The sequence below is a fragment of the Macaca mulatta genome, chromosome X (genome assembly GCF_049350105.2).
Source record: "Macaca mulatta isolate MMU2019108-1 chromosome X, T2T-MMU8v2.0, whole genome shotgun sequence".
Taxonomy (NCBI): Eukaryota; Metazoa; Chordata; class Mammalia; order Primates; family Cercopithecidae; genus Macaca; species Macaca mulatta.
In genome coordinates this window covers 14,379,264-14,402,158 of record NC_133426.1, presented here as the reverse complement: position 1 = coordinate 14,402,158, position 22,895 = coordinate 14,379,264, and the positions used below count along the sequence as shown (strand labels likewise).

General features: G+C 38.4%; 1 protein-coding gene across 1 annotated transcript in view; it reads right to left on the bottom strand.

The window, feature by feature from the left end:
• Positions 1 to 9,095: 9,095 nt before the first annotated feature.
• The window catches only part of GLRA2 (glycine receptor alpha 2), a 230,002-nt gene continuing 216,202 nt past the window's right edge, over positions 9,096 to 22,895 (bottom strand). Inside the window, 1 exon segment of the mRNA NM_001266926.1 lies at positions 9,096 to 9,481. Coding sequence (NP_001253855.1) covers positions 9,203 to 9,481 — 279 coding nt within the window. The 3' untranslated portion in view covers positions 9,096 to 9,202.

Genomic DNA, 22,895 nt, shown 5'->3' with positions numbered 1-22,895 from the left:
TGTTGGTCTTTTTTTCAACCCCTGTATCTTTTGGGCCAATCAGTCACACAAGATCTTGACTCTGAAGATGTTATTAATACTGCATGCACAATTTCGAGTTATTTCTCTTAAGCATTTTCAACAGAAACATTCTGGGCTCTCTTCTGCCATTTATATTGTCATTCATGAGCATGGATCAGTGGTACCATGACCTTTTAATTTCCAGGTTTTTCTTTTCTTAGTGTGGATATAGTGAAAGTGTATACAGTCTGAGGAGTTAAGAAACAAATTGTGCTGGATGTTCAAACTCTAATATGATAGGGGATCTTGGGCAAGGAGTTTAATTCATGGAGCTTCTGTTTATCTGTTGATCAAAGGGTGTGTATTGACTCTTTGTGATCTGGGCACCTTGGATTGTTGTTAGAATCAAATGCTGTCATAGGCATTAAACATGTTGATATTTTGAAAACATTATGTAAATATGAAGTTGTAGCGTTATCTTTAATTCTTCTACTTTGTGATCTATGAAAAAATACATTGCTTGAATCATTCAAATTATACTTTAAAAAAAAAACTCCAAATTGGTGAAAACAAGAAAAGGTTCAAAGCAGAGGTTGAAAGATTAAAAAAGAATTTCTGGCAGACATATGGTTTAGATTCATCCCACAAATTGGTTTTAGGCTTAAAATGCATAAACCCTAAAAAAATTCTGAATAGATTTTATTTTCCAAAGCTGTGAATCATATGATATGGAATTTTGTGCTGTGTTTTGGTTAGAACCTTCTTATTTGGTATTAATGGAGTAAGTGAAATGTAAAATGATATTCATTTAATCTTTATTGGAAATTTTGCTTTTAGAATTTGGCAGTCCTGTTCAGTGGCATAGATGAGGAGCTTAAAGCTAGCACTGCTTGGAAGGATTTTTAAAAATCTACAGCCAGTCTCATTTGTAGCATTGGTTTAGGGCCAAGTTATTTGAGAATGCCATAAAGAGTCTCAAGCCTTAAGTCATCCCTATGTGTTTTTAAAACCAAATGGTAGGAATTGAAAAATGTTTAAAAGACAAATCCTCCAGTAATCCATTATCTGAAAAAATCGTGGCAGTAGTTAGTTACCTTCTGTAATTTCTGGGTTGGGGAAAACTTATGTAACTTTTTCAGTAGGCACAGCATATCCTCCTTCACCTATGTTTTTCTAGCAATAGTAATAATATCCGTTGGGAATTTGAGCTTTGGCAGGCATTGCGGATAACCAATGGAAACATAGCCACTTTCTCCCAAAGGCTTCCAATCTAATGAAAACAGGTAAGAAGGTCTCTTCCTCAGAGCCATAATTTTACTTTTGAACTATTTTCCCTGAAATACTATCACAAAACAAAAATGTCCCAAATAAAATCCCCAGTAACATTATAAAGAATTAATCTGTTTCACCAGCATATGTGGTACTCAAAATATTTTCTCTGAGATTTCATCTTATTTATTTTATATAACCCACATTGGTGCATTTAAGAATTTATTTCACTGAATGTAGGCTAGAATCAGAGAAAAGTCAAGAAGTCCTCTTGCCATCCAAGATGCCTTTGCCTACTTTAGTGGCTGGCAGATATGTTTTGGTGTGAATCTCTTCTCAATTTTCTAATGGGGGGACTATATCTCCCTCCACAATTATATGGCACACACATTGATTAAACATAATCAATTGTCTCAGGATTTTCTCCCTAAAGTGCCTACCCACTCTGCCGTATACTGCATTGGGGTTCTTCCTGGGATACTTATGGGGTTAGGCCCATCTTTGGGAGGCATGTTAGCCTCAATTTTACTGTTTTGCAGAGGAAGGAAAAGAATTGAGAAAAAATACTTCACCTTATTTGTTTGGAAAGGAATGACCAATAAGACAGAAACAGTATTTTTAAAATGATGCAAAAAGCATGTCATTGAACTTGACAAGGCTAGACATTGTGAAGCTTCTTGCCCGGTGGATAACCAATACTATTCATAACAATAATTATTTTATTATCTTTCAGTTATTGATAATTTAATTTGTGTTAGACACCATGCTAATGGCTTTAGCTGCATTTTTTTTCCAGTCAGTTCTCTTGAAACTCTATGAAACAACTATTCTGAAAAGTCAGGTAATTTATCCAAGGTCACACTGTTGATAGTGGCTGAGCTAGTCTCCCTATCTCCAAAGTGGTTAAAGGTGGTAGCTAAAAGCTCTCGTAAAGTTAAAAGTGGTGGCTTCTTAGCATTCTGCAATATTCCTCTATATGAAAATTATTCAATATTTGAATAGGTTTAAAAGGCCATAAACATTGTCTTATGAATCCATATCTTTCTCAGAATACTGATTAATATCTTTGGTTAAGGAAAATCTACAGGAGTCAACACGAGTTACCTCTACTTCACAGGGGCTCTCATAATTTTTCTTTCATCTTGGAACTCCATTCTTGACAAAGTCAGGATGGGTAGCTAAAGGGTTGGTCACTTAAGTTTTGTTTCACCTTAAGATTTTATGCTTCCTCGGTGCTCTTGGTATTTTATTTTATTATGTTGTTATGTGTGTTGTGTTGTGTTATGTTATGTTATGTTATGTTATGTTATGTTATTTTTTGATAGAGTCTTGCTCTGTCGCCAGGCTGGAATGCAGTGGTGCGATCTCAGCTCACTGCCACCTCCACCTCCCGGGTTCAAGCAATTCTCTTGCCTCAGCCTTCCAAGTAGTTGGGACTACGGGAGCGTGCCACCATGCCCAGCTAATTTTTTTGTATTTTTAGTAGAGACGGGGTTTCACCATGTTGGCCAGGTTGGTCGTGATCTCATGACCTTGTGATCTGCCTGCCTCAACTTCCCAAAGTGCTGGGATTACAGGCATAAGCCACCACGCCTGGCCTCACAATGCTACTAATACTTCCATTTCTCTGTTTCTGCAATGAGAAGAACATATTTTTTCTTTCTTCATGGAGATACTAACGCATCAATAATATAATAGTTGTATAAGTGCTTCAAACTTACGAGGAAGACCAGATGCAAAAATCCAAGTTATCATTGTGATTTAAATAATCTACCTTTTGGAAGATGGCCAAATAGGAACAGCTCCAGTCTGCAGCTCCCAGCGAGACTAACACAGAAGGTGGGTGATTTCTGCATTTCCAACTGAGGTACCCGGCTCATCTCATTGGGACTGGTTAGACAGTGGGTGCAGCCCATGGAGGGTGAGCCGAAGCAGGGTGGGGTGTTGCCTCACCCGGGAAGCACAACGGGTCGGGAAACTCCCTCCCCTAGCCAATGGCAGCCGTGAGGGACTGTTCCGTGAGGAATGGTACATTCCAGCCCAGATACTATGCTTTTCCCACGGTCTTCACAACCCACAGACCAGGAGATTCCCTCAGGTGCCTGCACCACCAGGGCCCTGGGTTTCAAGCACTGAACTGGGCGGCCGTTTGGGCAGACACCAAGCTAGCTATAGGAGTTTTTTTTTTTTCATACTCCAGTGGTGCCTGGAATGCCAGTAAGACAGAATAGTTCACTCCACTGGAAAGGAGGCTGAAGCCAGGGAGTCAAGTGGTCTAGCTCAGCAGATCCCACCCCCATGGAACCTGGCAAGCTAATATCCACTGGCTTGAAATTCTCAATGCCAGCACAGCAGTCTGAAGTTGACCTGGGACACACGAGCTTGGTGTGGGGAGGGGTGTCCACCATTCCTGAGGCTTGAGTAGGCAATTTTCCCCTCACAGTGTAAACAAAGCCACAGGGAAGTTTGAACTGGGTAGAGCCCACCACACCTCAGCAAAGCCGCTGTAGCCAGACTGCCTCTCTAGATTCCTCCTCTTTGGGCAGCGGATCTCTAAAAGAAAGGCAGCAGCCCCAGTCAGGGGCTTATAGATAAAACTCCCATCCCCCTGGAACACAGCACCTGGGGGAAGGGGTGGTTGTGGGCGCAGCTTCAGCAGAATTAAATGTTCCTGCCTGCTGGCTCTGAAGAGAGCAGTGGATCTCCCAGCACAGTGCTCGAGCTCTGCTAAGGGACAGACTGCCTTCTCAAGTGGGTCCCTGACCTTGGTGTCTCCTGACTGGGAGACACCTCCCAGCAGGGGTCGACAGACACCTCATGCTGGAGAGCTCCAGCTGGCATCTGGCAGGTGCCCCTCTGGGATGAAGCTTCCAGAGGAAGGAACAGGCAGCAATCTTTGCTGTTCTGCAGCCTCTGCTGGTGATACCCAGGCAAACAGGGTCTGGAATGGACCTCCAGGAAACTCCAGCAGACCTGCAGCAGAGAGGCCTGACTGTTAGAAGGACAACTAACAAACAGAAAGGAATAGCATCAACATCAACAAAAAGGATGTCCAGATAGAAACCCCATCCGAAGGTCACCAACATCAAAGACCAAAGGTAGATAAATCCAATAAGATGAAGAAAAAATAGTGCAAAAAAGCTGAAAATTCTGAAAAACAGAACCCCTCTTCTCCTCCAAAGGATCACAACTCCTTGCCAGCAAGGGAACAAAACTGGATGAAGAATGAGTTTGACGAATTGACAGAAGTAGCCTTCGGAAGGCGGGTAATAACAAATTCCCCCGATCTAAAGGAGCATGCTCTAACCCAATGCAAGGAAGCTAAGAGCCTTGAAAAAAGGTTAGAGGAATTGCTAACTAGAATAACCAGTTTAGAGAAGAATATAAATGACCTGATGGAGCTGAAAAACACAGCATGAGAACTTCGTGAAGTATACACAAGCATCAATAGCCAAAGCAATCAAGTAGAAGAAAGGATATCAGAGATTGAAGATCAACTTAATGAAATAAAGGGTGACAAAAAGATTAGAGAAAAAAGAATGAAAAAAAAAAAAAACTGAACAAAGCCTCCAAGAAATATGGGACTATGTGAAAAGACCAAACCTACGTTTGATTGGTGTACCTGAAATTGATGGGGAGAATGGAACCAAGTTGGAAAACACTCTTCAGGATATCATCCAGGAGAACTTCTCCAATCTAGCAAGGCAGGCTAACATTCAAATTCAGGAAATACAGAGAACACCACAAAGATACTCCTCGAGAAGAGCAACCCCAAGACACATAATCATCAGATTCACCAAGGTTGAAATGAAGGAAAAAATGTTAAGGGCAGCCAGAGAGAAAGGTTGGGTCACCCACAAAGGGAAGCCCATCAGACTAACAGCGGATCTCTCCAAAGAAACCCTACAAACCAGAAGAGAGTGGGGGCCAATATTCAACATGCTTAAAGAAAAGAATTTTCAACCCAGAATTTCGTATCCAGCCAAACTAAGCTTCATAAGTGAAGGAAAAATAAAATCCTTTACAGACAAGCAAATGCTGAGAGATTTTGTCACTACCAGGCCTGCCTTACAAGAGCTCCTGAAGGAAGCACTAAATATGGAAAGGAAAAACCAGTAGCAGTCACTGCAAAAACATACCAAATTGTAAAGTAATATAAGTTAATTGGTGGCTTCCGAATGGTTACCCTTAAGTTTCATTTTTTTTTTCTGTAATATAGGCATTTACAAGAAATAGTCCAAGTTAACTTTTGCTTATGTTCACAAATCAAGCAAGGTTAAGATCATTTATGAGGTCTAACTGGCTTTGTCTTCCCAAGGATTCTTCAGGCCTGGTCTCCATTTACTTTAACAGGGCACATGCTCTAAAAGTAAAATTGTTTGTTTAAAAGTTCAGTTTCTCTTTTTGATGAGACAGGTCTTCAGGCAAATTATTGCCTTCTGGTATTCATTTTAAACATTTTTATTGAAATACAGTAGATTTACATAAAAGAATATTAAAATGCTTTATACTCATTTCTCAAAATAAACATGTTAAAATGTTTAATTTAAAAATGAAACCATGGATCCTTTTCAACACAGTATTGGAAGTTCCGGCCAGGGCAATCAGGCAAGAGAAAAAAATAACGGGTATTCAAACAGGAAGAGAGGAAGTCAGATTGTTTCTGTTTGCAGATGACATGATTGTATATTTAGAAAACCCCATCATCTCAGCCCAAAATCTCCTTAAGCTGATAAGCAACTTCAGCAAAATCTCAGGATAAAAAATCAATGTGCAAAAATCACAAGCATTCCTATACATCAATAATAGACAAACAGAGAGTGAAATGATGAATTAACTCCCATTGACAATTGCTACAAAAAGAATAAAATACCTAGGAATACAACTTACAAGGGATGTGAAGGACCTCTTCAAGGAGAACTACAAACCACTGCTCAAGGAAATTAGAGAGGACACAAATGGAAAAACATTCCATGCTCATGGATGGAAAGAATCAATATCATGAAAATGGCCATACTGCCCAAAGTAATTCATAGATTCAATGCTATCCCCATCAAGCTACCATTGACTTTCTTCACAGAATTAGAAAAACCTACTTTAAATTTCATATGGAACCAAAAAAGAGCCCATATAGCCAAGACAATCCTAAGCAAAAAGAACAAAGCTGGAGGCATCACACTACCTGACTTCAAACTATACTACAAGGCTACAGTAACCATAACAACTACTGGTACCAAAACAGAGATATAGACCAATGGAACAGAACAGAGGCCTCAGAAATAACACTACGCATCTACAACCAGCTGACCTTTGACAAACCTGACAAAAACAAGAAATGGGGAAAGGATTCCCCATTTAATAAATGGTGTTGGGAAAACTAGCTAGCCACATGTAGAAAGCTGAATCTGGATCCCTTCCTTATACCTTATACAAAAATTAATTCAAGATAGATTAAAGACTTAAATGTTAGACCTAAAACCATAAAAACCCTAGAAGAAAACCTAGGCAATACCATTCAGGACATAGGCATAGGCAAAGACTTCATGACTAAAACACCAACAGCAATGGCAACAAAAGCCAAAATTGACAAATGGGATCTAACTAAACTAAAGAGCTCCTGCACAGCAAAAGAAAATATCACCAGAGTTAACAGGCAACCTACAGAATGGGAGAACATTTTTGCAATCTATCCATCTGACAAAGGGCTAATATCCAGAATCTACAAAGAACTTAAACTAATTTACAAGAAAAAATCAAACAACCCCATCAAAAAGTGGGCAAAGGATATGAACAGACACTTCTCAAAAGAAGACATTTATGCAGCCAACAAACATGAAAAAAGCTCCTCATCACTGGTCATTAGAGAAATGCAGATCAAAATCACAATGAGATACCATCTCATACCAGTTAGAATGGCAATCATTAAAAAGTCAGGAAACAACAGATGCTTGAGAGGATGTGGAGAAATAGGAACACTTTTACACTGTTGGTGGGAGTGTAAATTATTTCAACCATTGTGGAAGACAGTGTGGTGATTCCTCAAGGATCTAGAACCAGAAATACCATTTGACCGAGCAATCCCATTACTGGGTATATACCCAGAGGATTATAAATAATTCTGCTCTAAAGATACATGCACACATATGTTTATTGTAGCACTATTTACAATAGCCAAGACTTGGAACTAACCCAAATGCCCATCAATGATAGACTGGATAAAGAAAATGTGGCACGTATACACCATGGAGTACTATGCAGCCATAAAAAAGGATGAGTTCATGTCCTTTGCAGGGACATGGATGAAGCTGGAAACCATCATTCTCAGCAAACTAACACAGGAACAGAAAACCAAACACCACATGTTCTCACTTACAAGTGGGAGTTGAACAATGAGAACACATGGACACAGGGCAGGGAACATTACACACCAGGACCTGTCAGGGGGTTTGGGGCTAGGGGAGGGATAGCATTAGGAGAAATACCTAGTGTCGTTGATGTGTTGATGGGTGCAGAAAACCACCATGGCACGTGTATACCTATGTAACAAACCACGTTCTGCACATGTATCCCAGAACTTAAAGTATAATAATAAAAATTTTCAAATAAAAACTTAAATATCTACATTTTAATTCAAAATGAAAATGAAAGCCTCTAGAGAAGTTTGTGGCACACTTAGCTTTATTGAAATTGAACAAATGCTTTTTAAAATAACCCCTTGTACAGCACATGTAAAATTTAATTATTTCCTTATATTTTTACAGGTTTTATCTGAGTAAGCAAAAATACGTCTTTTTTTTTTCTTACTTAAAACATGTAGCCAGAATTCAAACCACGTAGCTCTGGTACCAAAAAGGCAACGGGTTATGAAAATCACAGTACAATTTTAAAATTCTTTAAGTTAGTTAAGGATATTTAAAACAATGTTCACTTATATTGACAGTAGAAATCATGGATCAGTTGACATTAGGACTAGTAGTTACACCTACAATGAGAGCAGAAATGGAAAGTTCAAGCTGACCTGAGCTACACTGTTCAGGACACACCATCTCCATAAATACAGTAGCTGAGTAGCTGCAATGGCTAGTCACAGTTGGGCAATTAAAGTCACATGTAAATATAGCCAAAGCAAAAATATATATATAGTGCACTAACTTGGATATAAAATAAAGTGGGCATTTATTAAGAGGGTACACTATCAAATTAATTACACAATACACAATTGAACTTTCAAAATTTTAACTTGGAAAGAAAAATATTTAAAATGCACACCTATATGGACAGTAAAGTAGAAATTTTTCTGTCATTGGTGTTTATTTTGTCATTGTTATTTACTGGATAAGTAGAAATAATTTACGACCCACAAAAGGACTTCTCAAGTGAAACACTAATTACAGACGTTGTAAAGAACATAGCTTAGGCGGCTTGTTTTAAAAACGAGGCAGCATTTTCCTGAAAAAGTTTGGTCCTCGACTCACTGTAGGCTAGTCACTATGGTCAGACAGTTAAGCATTTTTGAAGTGTGTGTTTGTGTGTGTGTGCGTGTGTGTGTGTGTATAACTAACTTTTCAGTACCAGAATTAGTCAAAGCCAAACCAAACTAAAAGGACCAAAAGGCAAACAGCCCTTGAGAACTTGACCCCGCATATCGTGTCTTATTGATGCACATATCATGTCTGACTGAAAGAACAATGCTAAAGACTATGGAAGGGAATTATGTTCCCGTGATTCTGCAACCCCTCAATTTTGTACAGTTTTCTTCATCACCCATATTACTTGTCTTTTTTTCTTGTAGGTGCCAGGAAACCCATCCCCATGACCCTCCCTCCCCCCTCCCTCAATCTTCTCCTCTGTCAAAGTGTTATAAAGACAATTTCACTGTGTATTTACAAGCACAACACTGAGGCAATAAGGTCCCAGGGTCTGTAGGGCACATCTATTTCTTGTGGACATCTTCATGCCGAATGATTTTGTATGTGATCCAGTAAAAGATGTTGAAAATGAGGAAGGCCAATGGGAAGGCAGCTCGAGATATCGTGTCAATCCTTTTTGCCCGGTCCACAAACTTCTTCTTGATGGCATCTGCATCTTTTGGGGGTTGTGGGAGCGGGTTGGCAGGTGTGGCCTTGACAGCTGTTCCATCTTTCACTTGGAGGCAGTGACCCATTCCATAACCACTAAAATTAAAACGACTTTCACGAGTAACGTCTTCTTCCTGACAGAATAAAGACAGAGGAAGCACAGATTGGTTGTCAGTCAAGTTAGATGGAAGATGCTTAAAATTCTTTAGAAGTAAAAGGATAAATCACAGTTAACTGGTGGTGTGGGAGGCTTTTGGAATAGGGAGTTCTCTTTCAAGTTCAACTCAATTATTCATGGAACAGATACAGTTCATTAACTTTTCAGACCGAGAAATTAAGGGTAAGAATAATGACTTTGTGGTCATTTTAATTAATTAATAAACAGAAACACCTACATTATATTCTAGACTTTTCCAAAATCTAGTTTATTAATCCCTAGATGCGAATAGAGATTTTAAAGCAGTTCTCCAAATCCCAATGTTGCACTGTAAATCTATCAAGAGGACCACTCATTCATTCATTCATTCATTCATTCAGAAAACATTTACTGAGCCTGTGCTGTGTCCCTGGCCCTAAGGAACTTACAGTATTGTTGTTCATTCACAGCGCAATTCCTCCATTAACATTAGGTTTAATGTTGATGTTACATCTAAGATGAGCCCCTTAAATATATACCTGTTCCCCCTCCAGCCCTCTAGTTCATCTCTTTTATATAGCAGAGATTAAATATTCATTAATAATATAATTTTTCCAGTGTTGATTTTTAACATTGATTATTTGGCTGGTGAACCATTTCTACCATATTTAAATGTGTCATTTTAGCTGATGTCAGTGATATTTGTATTGATTATTTCTACATAAATTAGATAAAAGCCTGAAAAATTATATTTATTCCTTGGTATAAAGGACAAATAGCCTTAGAGAAAAATGTATGGGATCTGGGTTTATGTTTGGGTCAAAGGAGGGGGTCAAATGGTGGGGTTGAAAAGGTGGGATTGAAATGACTTAGCTGTAAACAGCCATCAATTGAATTATCTTCTTCTGTAACTAGATTACTGCCTTCCACAATAATATGCAACTCCTCTGAGTCACCAGAGGCACTGAACTCTTTATCTTGCCAGAAAATAATAACGGTTATGTTTCCCAAAAGACAAGGAAACTTGGTATTAATTTTATTTCATTAATGCTCACTGCATGTCAGTAGTGTCTTCAGCCACATATAAAAGGTATACTAAATGAAGGACTTCTGATGTGAATGACAGCCTAAGCGTAACTCAGATGGTACAACAAGGACAATTTGTACCTTGTGTACTTAAATGAGTTTTGTAAGTTCAACAGCAGATCCCTGGAGAGATAAGGAAGGTGAGAAGAGCTATTTCAGTTAATTACACTTCATTATGTGCAAAATGGGGACTGAAAGAGCATGTAACAGTTTAAAGAGTGGTGCAAGGACTTCAGAATAGGTAGAAGAGATTATAGTATACATGCTCAGATGGGCAGCTGCAGAACCTGGAAGGCAGAACAGATTTGCTTCTATGTGGCTCATTTAGCTAGATTAGTATAGTACCCAGGTGCCACCTCCCTTTGTGGGAGATACATGCAGCCTGAAAATGAAGAAGAGAGTTCAACAGAGTCCTTGAGGCTTTTGATTTATCGACATTGCCCATTGTGATACAGTATCTCTGGTGAAGCCAGCCCTAAACATGGCTGAACATTCCATTGCAACCTGGCAATGACTTGGAATTTGAGCTGGAGAGATAGCAATTGTGAATAATTGCCAAATATTCTGTGTCATCCTTCACCATGTAAATTTGATCTCTTGGAAAATCAGGCTAAAAACCAGAAACCTCATTTGCTTGATACATTAGTAGAATTTATTAATGAATGCACCTAGTGCTTCCAATAAAAAACATTAATTATAACCTTTATCATTATTATTTTTTGAGACAGAGTCTCACTCTATTGCTCAGGCTGGGGTGAACTGGCATGATCATGGCTCACTGCAGTCTCGACGTCCCAGGTTCAAGTGATCCTCCCCGCTCAGACCCCTGAGTAGCTGGGACTACAAGTGTGAGCCACCATGCCCAGCTAATTTTTTGTTTAACTTCTTGTAGAGATGGGGTCCCACTATGTTGCTAAGGCTGGTCTCAAACTCCTGGGCTCATGTGATTTTCCTGCCTTGGCCTCGTTGTAACCTTTAATCAGACCATTGTATCACAAAAATCTGTCCAAAGCTCTTTAAAAAGTAACTGTAAAACTACTACTTTATAAAGCCATCTTTCCATACTTTTATTTATATGGGATTGTCCTACGCAAGTTGGCTAAAGGCACTCTGTCTCATTTCTTAACAAAAATATAATAAAGGATTTTTAATTCAACCATTAATTGTTGAGTGTTGCCTCTGTGACAGGCATTGTACTAGGTGCTGGGAGAGAATTGATGAAGTTGGACAAGGGCTCTATCTGCGTGGAGCTTTCAGAATCTGGCAGAAGGGGCCAAACTAAAGGTATTATCATATAAGGAAGTCAGCAAACAAAATCCAGCCTAACATCGGAGTACTTCCATGTGCTCAGCTATATAAACTCGATAATGAAGACTTAAGTGGGACTCAGATTCAAATATTAAATCTGTTTTCTTTGCCTTAAAAATATGAATGATACATTTTATGGATGCAAAAGTTTTAAATAAGTGAAGCCTTTCAAAATGTGGAATAACCAGATTAATTATTACAGTGTCATCAGTGTCCTCATAACTATCTGAAGACTTACTTAGTGCTTAGCAAGAAAAGGAAGCACATACAAGTCATTAGGAGGAGGGGACTTGTTATAGGCAGTCTTGGACTTCCCAGCTACTACTAATTGGTAATTAGATCTCAACCAGTGTGAAGTAGAAATGATGCCAGTTGGTTTAGTAAAGAGAGATCTGCTCTGGGAATTTGGATATTTCTGTTCTGTGCCTGCTCCAAGGCTTATAAGCTGTGTTGACCTTAGGCAAGCTACTTATTCTTTCAAAGCCTCAGGGACCTCATGCCAAAAATGTCAAGGCTGAGCTGGGATCTGTGGGTTTCAGCTTTGGCTGCTGGGGAACTTTTACAAATACATGTATGCCTGCCTGCCCTCCCAGCCCCTTCTAAACCAGTCTCTGGGGATGAGAACTTAGGATCTATTTTTTTAAAGATCCAATGACTCTAATGTAAAATGTTGGAAACCACTGGTCTAGATGAGTTCTGATGTCCATGTCTAAAATGTATGACCTATTCTGTATTTTTAAGTCTAAAATTACTATTCAAATAGAAACAACCCCTCAAAATACCTTTCTCCTTATCTGCTCAAATTTACTATGTTGTTTTTTCCTTTGCATATCTGCAGAATCTTCAAATTACAGTTCTCACCTCTATAAACCTTTAGAAACTCATAATGAAGCATATAGTTCACTGCCTCAGTAAGATAATGTTCTTTTAAATTCTGAAGCCCCTAAAGAAATAGAAAGGGTATGTAGGTAGTAAACTGTTTTTAGCACACAAAACAAAAGGAAACTTAAATATACATGTCCACATGTCTTTTCAGACTGACTCATTCATTTAATTTCTGTAGTCTTTCATCACATACTGTGAATGGACAGCTGAAAAGATTAACTCATTCAACTAACTGAGCTAGATGCCAGGTTAGAATCTCATTATATTGTACAGCGTCATGCAAACTGTGGGGGCTTAATAAACGTTTGCTGAATAATGAACAAAAGGGAATTTTAAGAGAGTTTTCCCTATGCTTGAAAATACTTTCCTCATTTATTCAACACTTTCAAATTATGCTTCTGAGCATAGTTATAGTTAATTTAATCAATTCTTTAAAATTCTCTTCCACAAAAATAAACCTGTTGTGGGTAAAAATTATCCATTTAAGTTTTTATATGTAGGAGGTATGAATGCTAGTTTAAGGGTCTTCTTATTTACCATTATGATGCATTCAATGCCTTTTAAATATAGAACTTTACGGTATTCACATCAAAGGAGATGGTTTTGATTCTGAAAACATAACTGCAACCAATTTGAATTGTTTTGTGTTATAATAAATGACTAACTGCCTTTCTAGCAGGTTCAGAATAAAATGTTATGGTAATATGACAAGATTCCTATATGAAATCAGCTTGAGTCATGGATAAACTGAAACTAAAATAAAGAACAATCTGTAGCCACAACTGAGTTGAGCATATTTACAGGTAGAGTCAGTTAGGTCCTTCCAGTAAGGAAAGAATTAATTTTAGGCATATATTCTCCATTTCTTCTGATTATCCAGGAACTCAATTAGTTAATTATCCATCATCTTCCATCTTTAGTAACTGAGCAATAAACACTTCTAGCTGACCCTCTTTTGTTATTCACTGATTAAATTCTCACAGAAAATGAATCATCCAGTCAAGGTTTCAATATATGCAATTTTTATATCCCACTTTGATAAGATCTCCTTAATCCTGTCTGCTGTATAAAGCACTGCCATGGCACTATGCAATTTGCTTGAAATTTATCTAATTTTATTTATTTTATGCATCAGTTTTACTTATTGTAAAATTTGCTCATTCCTGTGTTTAGAATAATTCTTGTCTAGATGTGAAATTGAACCTAAAGCTCAACGGAATTGCATTGTAGTGAATTGTTTGTCATAAGCAAATGATTTCAATATAATTAAAGAACATGGCACTTACAAATGAAAAGATTTTAACAGAGTCTATATTTGTAATTTTTCTTTTATTCTTGAGATAGGAGGAAGTAAAAGGACTCCTAAAAATTGGCATGGGGACTATCTTTCCATCGCATTTCTCACCCAGATTTTTTGATTGGACTGGTCCTCCTTTCTGTTGGAATAGGAAATTTCTTAGTTGGAACTGAAGGTTGTAGTGAGTCTTACTCAATACAAGGACATAATGGACTCTCCAGTCTGTCTTAGGAAAACGTATGTGTCCGAACACAGTGGGTTTTCTTTCTTTTTTTTTTTTTTTTTTTAGTTATACTTTATGTTCTAGGGTACATGTGCACAACATGCGGGTTTGTTACATATGTATACATGTGCCATGTTGGTGTGCTGCATCCATTAACTCGTCATATCTCCTAATGCTATCCCTCCCCCCTTCCCCCACCCCACAACAGGCCCCAGTGTGTGATGTTCCCCTTCTGTGTCCAAGTGATCTCATTGTTCAATTCCCACCTATGAGTGAGAACATGTGGTGTTTGGTTTTCTGTTCTTGCAATAGTTTGCTGAGAATGATGGTTTCCAGCTGCATCTATGTCCCTACAAAGGACACAAACTCATCCTTTTTTATGGCTGCATAGTATTCCATGGTGTATATGTGCTACATTTTCTTAATCCAGTCTATCTTTGATGGACATTTGGGTTGGTTCCAAGTATTTGCTATTGTGAATAGTGCTGCAATAAACATATGTGTGCATGTGTCTTTATAGCAGCATGATTTATAATCCTTTGGGTATATACCCAGTAATGGGATGGTTGGGTCAAATGGTATTTCTAGTTCTAGATCCTTGAGGAATCACCACACTGTCTTCCACAATGGTTGAACTAGTTTACAGTCCCACCAACAGTGTAAGTGTTCCTATTTCTCCACATCCTCTCCAGCACCTGTTGTTTCCTGACTTTTTAATGATTGCTATTCTAACTGGTATGAGATGGTATCTCATTGTGGTTTTGATTTGCATTTCTCTGATGGCTAGTGATGACAAGCATTTTTTTTCATGTGTCTGCTGGCTGCATAAATGTCTTCTTTTGAGAAGTGTCTGTTTATATCCTTTGCCCACTTTTTGATGGGGTTGTTTTTTTCTTGTAAATTTGTTTGAGTTCTTTGTAGGTTCTGGCTATTAGCCCTTTGTCAGATAAGTAGATTGCAAAAATTTTCTCCCATTCTGTAGGTTGCCTGTTCACTCTGATGGTAGTTTCTTTTGCTGTGCCGAAGCTCTTTAGTTTAATTACATCCCATTTGTTGGAAAAAAACTACTTTAAAGTTCACATGGAACCAAAAAAGAGCCCGCATTGCCAAGACAATCCTAAGTCAAAAGAACAAAGCTGGAGGCATCATGCTACCTGACTTCAAACTATACTACAAGGCTACAGTAACCAAAACAGCATGGTACTGGTACCGAAACAGAGATATAGACCAATGGCACAGTAGGTTTTCACTGAAAAAGTCTCCCAAGCAAATGATGGTTGAATGATACTTAATCACAGACCTGGTAATTTCTGTCACCTGGATATAAGAGGAATGGCCTTGGGAAATTTTCTTCAACTCTTAGGGCTTCAATTTCCTCCTTTGTATCATGGGTACTTTGGGAATAGACATGAATAATAAATGGATAGCATTTATTAAGAGTCTGTACCATTCACTTAAAACCATGGTCAGTCCTATTACTGAATTGACCCTTCAAGTCACATATTTCCTGGGGAAACTGAGGCCAAGAAAAGTTATGTGGCTTCCTATAGTCATAGTGCTAATAAATGTTGAAGCTGAGATTCAAATCAAGGTCTGTCTGATTCTAAAACTGATTCCAAAGTCTCTGGTGTTTGATTTGTGTACGTTTTTGACCCTATCAAATCCCAAATGGCTTCCATTCAAGATTATGGATGAAGAATCTGACTGAGCTTTGCAGAACAACAAAGTTGAAATAAACTAAACCAAATATAGCCCCTTGTAGCTTAATGACGTGTGCTGAAATGAGTTAAAACTATCAAAGTGTCATTTTGGGCAGATCGTGAAAGGCAATTTTTCCAAAAGAAAAACATGTCAATGTATTATCTCTTTTTCAGTGCAGCATATTTTTATCGTTGATTTTTAAAGAAGGAACTGCCAGGATTTATTTATTGAGCAACTGCCTTTTTTTTTTTTTTTTTTTTTTTTTTTGAGATAGAGTTTTTCTTTTGTCACTCAGGTTGGAGTGCAGTGGTACGATCTCGTCTCACTGCAACCTCCGCCTCCTGGGTTCAAGTGATTCTGCTGCTTCAGCCTCCCGAGTAGCTGGGATTACAGGCGCCCACCACCACGCCCAGCTAATTTTTGTATTTTTGGTAGAGACAGGGTTTCACCATTTTGGCCAGGCTGGTCTCAATCTCCTGACTTCTGGTGATGCACCCGTTTCAGCCTCCCAAAGTGCTGGGATTACAGGTGTGAGCCACCATGCCTGGCTTATTTCTCATATTTTTAACAAATATTTATTGAGTACCTATTGTGTGCCAGGTATGTGGTAGAGTTACAGCAATGAACAAGAATACAAAAGTCTCTGATTTTTTGTAATTTACATTCTAGAGGGGGAAACAGTAACAAGTAAACAAATTATGCACACACATACACAAACATATTTATACATATACACACATATATATATATATATATATATATATACACGAATGCATATACACACAAGACACACAGATAATAATGGGTGCTTTGGAAAAAAGGTAAGAGACTTAAGATAGGCGAGTGGTATAGCAGGGAGTGTTTTAGATTGAGTGGTTGGAAAAGGCTTGCAGAGATGCCAGGCACTGCTATGTGCTGGGGATCCAGTGGAGAGCAAAATAGATTTGATTCTTGCCTTCAAGGAGTTTGCAACCTTGAGATGAAGGGAAACAATAAAGTAATCACATGAATACATAATTACTAACTATAATAAGGGCTCTGAAGGAAAATTATAAGATGCTATGAGAGCTTACTAAATGGGGTCCTGGTCTAATCTGACAGATAAGAGAAGCTTATCCCCCAGGAAGTGATATTTCATTAGAGATTTGAAAAATGAGAGGCATTAAAGAGATGAAGGCAGGGTTTGGCAATGTCTGAGATAGGAGGGTTTGCTGCAATTGAGGGATGCAATTGAGGCCTGGAATACAGGGGGAATGTGGGGTGAGACAATGTTTCAGAAATGAACCAGGGGCTACATCATATAGGGCCTTGTAAACCAGTGTCTGATGGAGCTTTATTTTGAGAACCAAGGGGAGCCATTGCTGGCTTTTAATGGGAATTGCTTGACATTACCAGATTAGCATATTGAAATAAATCACTTTGGTTACCATGTGGATGACTGCCTAGAGGAAGGCAAAAGTGAATCCAGGAAGTTAGAAAGCTACAGCAATGGTCCAGATGACAGATGATAATGATTTGGACTTAATGGGTAGTGGTGTGGGTGGAGAGCAATGTGCCAACAGGAGACATAGAGGGGCAATCAACAGGTCTTAGAGATGGATTGGAAATTGTCAAGGTTAACCTCCAGCTTAAAGCACTAGATAGATATTAATGCCATTCAGTGAGAAAGAAGACACATTAAGTTTGGGGAAAACAATATGATTGAGGTACACTTGAGACATTCATATAGGTACATGGGGTAGGTGATTGCAATGGACAGTCTCTAACTCAGAGGGAGATCTCAGCTGGAGGCATACACTTGGTTATATTTTAATGCATGACTGGTAGTCTTTTCAACCCCAAACTGTTTGCAAGACAAAAAATACTGAAGGTGACTTACGCTAAAATCAGCTATTAGCCAATACAGTTAAAATTATTCTTTCAAATACTTTTCAAGTTTTACCCAGATAAGGCAATACTTGTAAATAATTTTGGATTCAGAATAAATCTTTGCTCTGATGCTGAGGATAAAATGAAATTATAAGTATCATTCTGCATGTCAGCTAAGTATTCCAAAGAAAGCTTTATGGAGTACCCATGGTTTGGGTCATCTGGTGGGATCCCCTACATTCATCCTGCACGGCCCTCTCAAACTGGTCTGTGGATAGCATAGTGGCATGTTGGCAAGGCAAAGAGAAGAGAAGCAGTTCCCACTTCTTTCTCCTCTGCATGCTTCCATATGTCATGTAGAAGTCATAGACTATATTATATTGTGTTTGCCAAAGATAGCCACAATATCTCCCATCCCATATGCTTTTTCTTAACAATATTATCATTGACACTCTTTCCATTGAAACATGGGGTCTATTTCCCCTCCACTTGAGTCTCAGTGGGCTTGTGACTTGCTCCTAATCAACAGAATTTGGTGGAAGTGACACTAAGTAACTTCTAAGTCTAGGTCATAAAAAGTGATGAAGCTCCAATCCTGGTGTTCTTGGAACCATGAGCCACCATGTCAGCTGTCTGACTGCCCTGAGACCACCATGCTGTGAAGAACTCAAAGTAGCCCATGTGGAGACATCACATGGAAAAGCCCTGTAAGTCCATGAAGAGAGAATGATGCCCGGCCAACTCCCAGCTGTTCCAGCCCCAGCTACTGTCTGACTGCACCAAAAGGAGAGACCCCGAACCACAACTGCCTAACTGAGATCTTCCCAAATTGTTGACACACAGAAAGTGTGAGAGATAATGAACTGCTTGTTATTGTTTTAAGCCACTAAGATGTTGGATGATTTATTATGCAGTAATAGGTAGCTACACAGATAATTGATGCTGTATCAAAAAGTGAAGTGTTGTGGCTTTATCTTTGGGACCAGGCAGCAGACAGAAGCTGGAAGGACCTCAAGGAGGTTGTTGGAAGGCTGGGAGGAAAGAAAGGCAATTGCTGTTGAAAGATGGAGGATGGGGAAAAGTTTACCAACATTGTTTCCTGTGGTAACATGGAAAATAGAAAATATACTTAATAAATCTCATCATCTACCTAAAGAGATTTCCAGATAGAGCACTAAGGTTACTGCTTGGCTTTTAGCTGCTGATACCAAACTGAGAGAGGACAAAGCACTGAAGAACAGGCTATTAAGTGTCCAAGTAGAAGTTGGAGGAAATGTAAAGGATCCAGAATAAGTCTTTTCTGCCTTCAAAGGGTCCTCAAATCAGAACAGGCCTGAGGGGAAAAACCATATACAGGGTGGGACTGTAAGATTCTTTGTTAAAACCTGAGAAATATCTAAAGCAGCACCTTATAAGCTCTTTCAGACAGACAATAGGTCTTATAAGGATCATAAGAACATGCCTTATAGATTCTCTCCTCTAAACAATAAGCTTCTATGAATATTAAGGGTGTTGGGCCACACAGCATACTCACAGGGAGCCTAAGATAACAAGGGCTTATAATTGACAAATAATAATTGTATATATTTATGGAATATAATATAGTGTTTTGTTGTGGAATGATTAACTCAAGGTAATTAACATATCCATTACTTCACATACTAATCATTTTTTTGTGGTGAGAACATTTAAAATCTATTAGCAATTTTGAAATGTACATTATTATTAACTGTAGTCAGCATGCTATGCAATACATCTCTAAAACGTAATCCTCCTAACTAAAATGGGGTTTATCTTGAAAATATTTGTGAGTATAGCTCTTGTCTAATGAAGTGGATTATAAATTTATACATAAGCCCCAACAGTATTTTTTTTTTTTTTTTGAGACAGGGTCACACTCTGTCACCAAGGCTGGAAGTGCAGTGCCATGATCATGGCTCACTGCAGCCTCGACTACCCAGACTCAAGTGATCCTCCTGCCTCAGCCTCCCAAGGTGGATGGGTCATGCGCCACCTTGTCTGGCTAATTTTTTTGTAGAGATGGGGGTCTCACTGTATTGCCCAGGCTGTTCTCAAACTCCTGGACTCAAGCAATCCTCCCATCTTGGTCTCCCAAAATGCTGAAATTACAGGCATGAGCCACCATGCCCAGCCCTGCCCCCAACAGTTTTTAAGGAATTGTATGTTTGGACTGAAAACAACAAATATAAAATGAAAGGAGGTCTTTAGACTCCTAATCTTTTAAAGACAATAAATAGACTAAAAAGGTTACTCAGTTGCAAACAAGTGCCCCTTCTTATAGAAAAAGAAAGATGTTTCCAATAGCAGAATAAGAGTCCAGAGAGCAGACCCAAAGACTAGAGAGGACAGCCAAGGAATATATCCCCCAAACAAGGATCTTCCAACACGGACCTTTCTAGGTCTCAGAATTCCTGTTAACCAGTGACTGCTATGTGCCTCTCGTTCCCCCTATTTTTGAATGGAAGAGTCTATAACAGTTATCCTCTGTATATCTCCATATTGTCTGTTGAGTAAGTGGAGCAGATACCTTGTCTCTTTAGTTCCCAGGTTTTCATATTTAACTGTATCCAAAATGCTTAACCTGAGAGGCTTCATTTGACTTACATGATGAGATCCTGAGTTTTGAGCTATATTTACATTTTAAAATATATTTTAATGGACACATAATTGTACATGTTTATGAGGTACAGTGTGGTATTTTGATACATGTGTACAATGTGTAATGATCAAATCAAGTTAATTAGTATATAAATCATCTCAAAACTTAATCACTTTGTTGTGTTGATAATATTCAAAATCCTCTCTTCTAGCTCTTTGAAAAAAATACAATAAATTTTTGTTTACTATAGTGTTATAGAATACTAAAACTTGTTCTTCTTATGTAGCTGTACTTTTTTATCTGTTAATCAAACTCTCCCAATTCTTCACTCCTTTCTACCCTTCTCTTCCTCTAGTAACCACTATTCTGCCCTCTACCTCTATGAGATCTACTTTTTAGCTCCCAAAAATGAGTGAGAAATTTTAGTATTTCTCTTTTTCTGCCTGACTTATTTCCCTTAACATAATGTCCTCCAGACTCATCCATGTTGCTATGAATGACAGGATTTGATTTTTTAAGACTGAATAGTACTCCATTATGTATGAATACTACATTTTCTTTATCCATTTATCTGTTGATGGATATGTATGTTGATTTTATGTCTTGTCTTTTGTAAATAGTGCTGCAGTAAATGTGGGAGTGTCACTATCTCTTTAACATACTGTTTTCCTTTCCGTTGGATATAGACCCAGTATTGGGATTGCTGGATTATATGGTAGTTCTGTTTTTAGCTTTTTGAGCTATACTGTTTTCCATAATGGCTGTATTAATATACATTCCCACCAACAGTATATATGAGTTCCCTTTCTTCTGCATTTTTGCTAGCATTTGTTATTTTTTGTCTTTTTGATAATAGCCATTCTAACTGGGGTGAGATACCTCATTGTGATTTTGATTTGCTTTTCTCTGATGACTAGTGATGTTGAGCATTCTTTCATATACCTATTGGTCATTTGTATGTCTTCTTTTGAGAAATGTCTATTCAGATACTTTTTCCATTTTTAAATTGGATTATTTGGATTTTTTGCTGTTTAGTTGTTTGAACCCCTTGTATATTTTGATATTGATCCCTTATTGGATGAAGAGTTTGAAAGTATCTTCTCCTGTTCTTCAGGAGCGCTACATTTTAGTTCAATACCTGTAATCAATGTTTCACCCATTGAAGTCTTTTATAGGTAATTATTCCCCCTTACCCAGAAAAGAAAACACCAATAACAAAAAACAAACAGCTTCCTGTTTTACTATTCCTGTAGGTGTGCATTTAATATTGGTGGTCTTGGAAAAGGGAGTGAGCATGTTTTGCATGTGGGAGGGATGTGAACTGTGAGGGAAGAGGGTGGACTGTGGCAAAATGTATTTGTCAAAGATGGCCACAACAATATATCCCATTCACATGGTTTCTTCATTGTGACTTTGAAGCTCCTCCTACTGAGAGTTAGGGGTCTATGTCCCCTCCCTTTGAATCTGGACAGGGTTGTGTTTGTTTGTAAGTAATAGAATGAAGTGAAGATGACACTGTATGACTTCCAATGTTAGTTCATAAAAGGCAGTGCAGCTCTGCCGTGTTCACTGGTGCACTAGGGCCTGGAGTCTTGGGACACCATATGAAAAATCCAACTACCCTGAGGCTGCCATGCTGTGAGGAAGTCAAGCCACATGGAAAGGCTATGTGTAGGCACTCTAAGGAGCAGTCTTAGTCTTAGAGTTTTCCTAGCCTAGGCACCAGACATGTGAACAAACAAGTCTACATACTAACTCCTAGCTGTCAAGTAACCATGTGTCTTTGAATCATCTGAGCTAATATGTCAGACATCATGTAGTAGAGACAAGTCATCCCTACTCTACCTTTTACAAATTCCTGAGCATAGTAAGATGGTTGTCTTGTGCCAATAAGTTTGAGGTGGTTTAGTCAGCACAGTGTAACTGGAATAGGCTACTTGAGTCATCATTGTGCCAAATATTACACTTTCAATAGCTAGTTATCTAAACCTAGAATTCCTGGCATAAAGTAAGATAAATATTACAAATATATGGGATTGGATGTGTTCCTAATTGACCACTGGTTGGCTTTTCAAATTTAAAAGTAGGACTAAAAATGCCAATCTAAGTACAGTGTTGGTGAAAACTGCTCTGTAAGCTATGCTAGGTAAACTGGCTAGTTTACCTAGCTCTCTGTGTAGTGAGCTGCCTGTATCTTCTCTTAGTCACCTGAGATATGGCATCACTGCCTAAGGCTCCAATATCCACCCTACTGTAGAAATCATATCCCTGAAGAACTAGCAGCACCATAATGTAATGTCATATTGACAGAGAATGTAACTTCTGCTTGAAAAATAAACATCTTGACTTCATCTCAGTAATGATACATCAGCAGGAAACCAATGTCATACCTGATGACTTTCTCAGGGGTACCATTTCAGAGA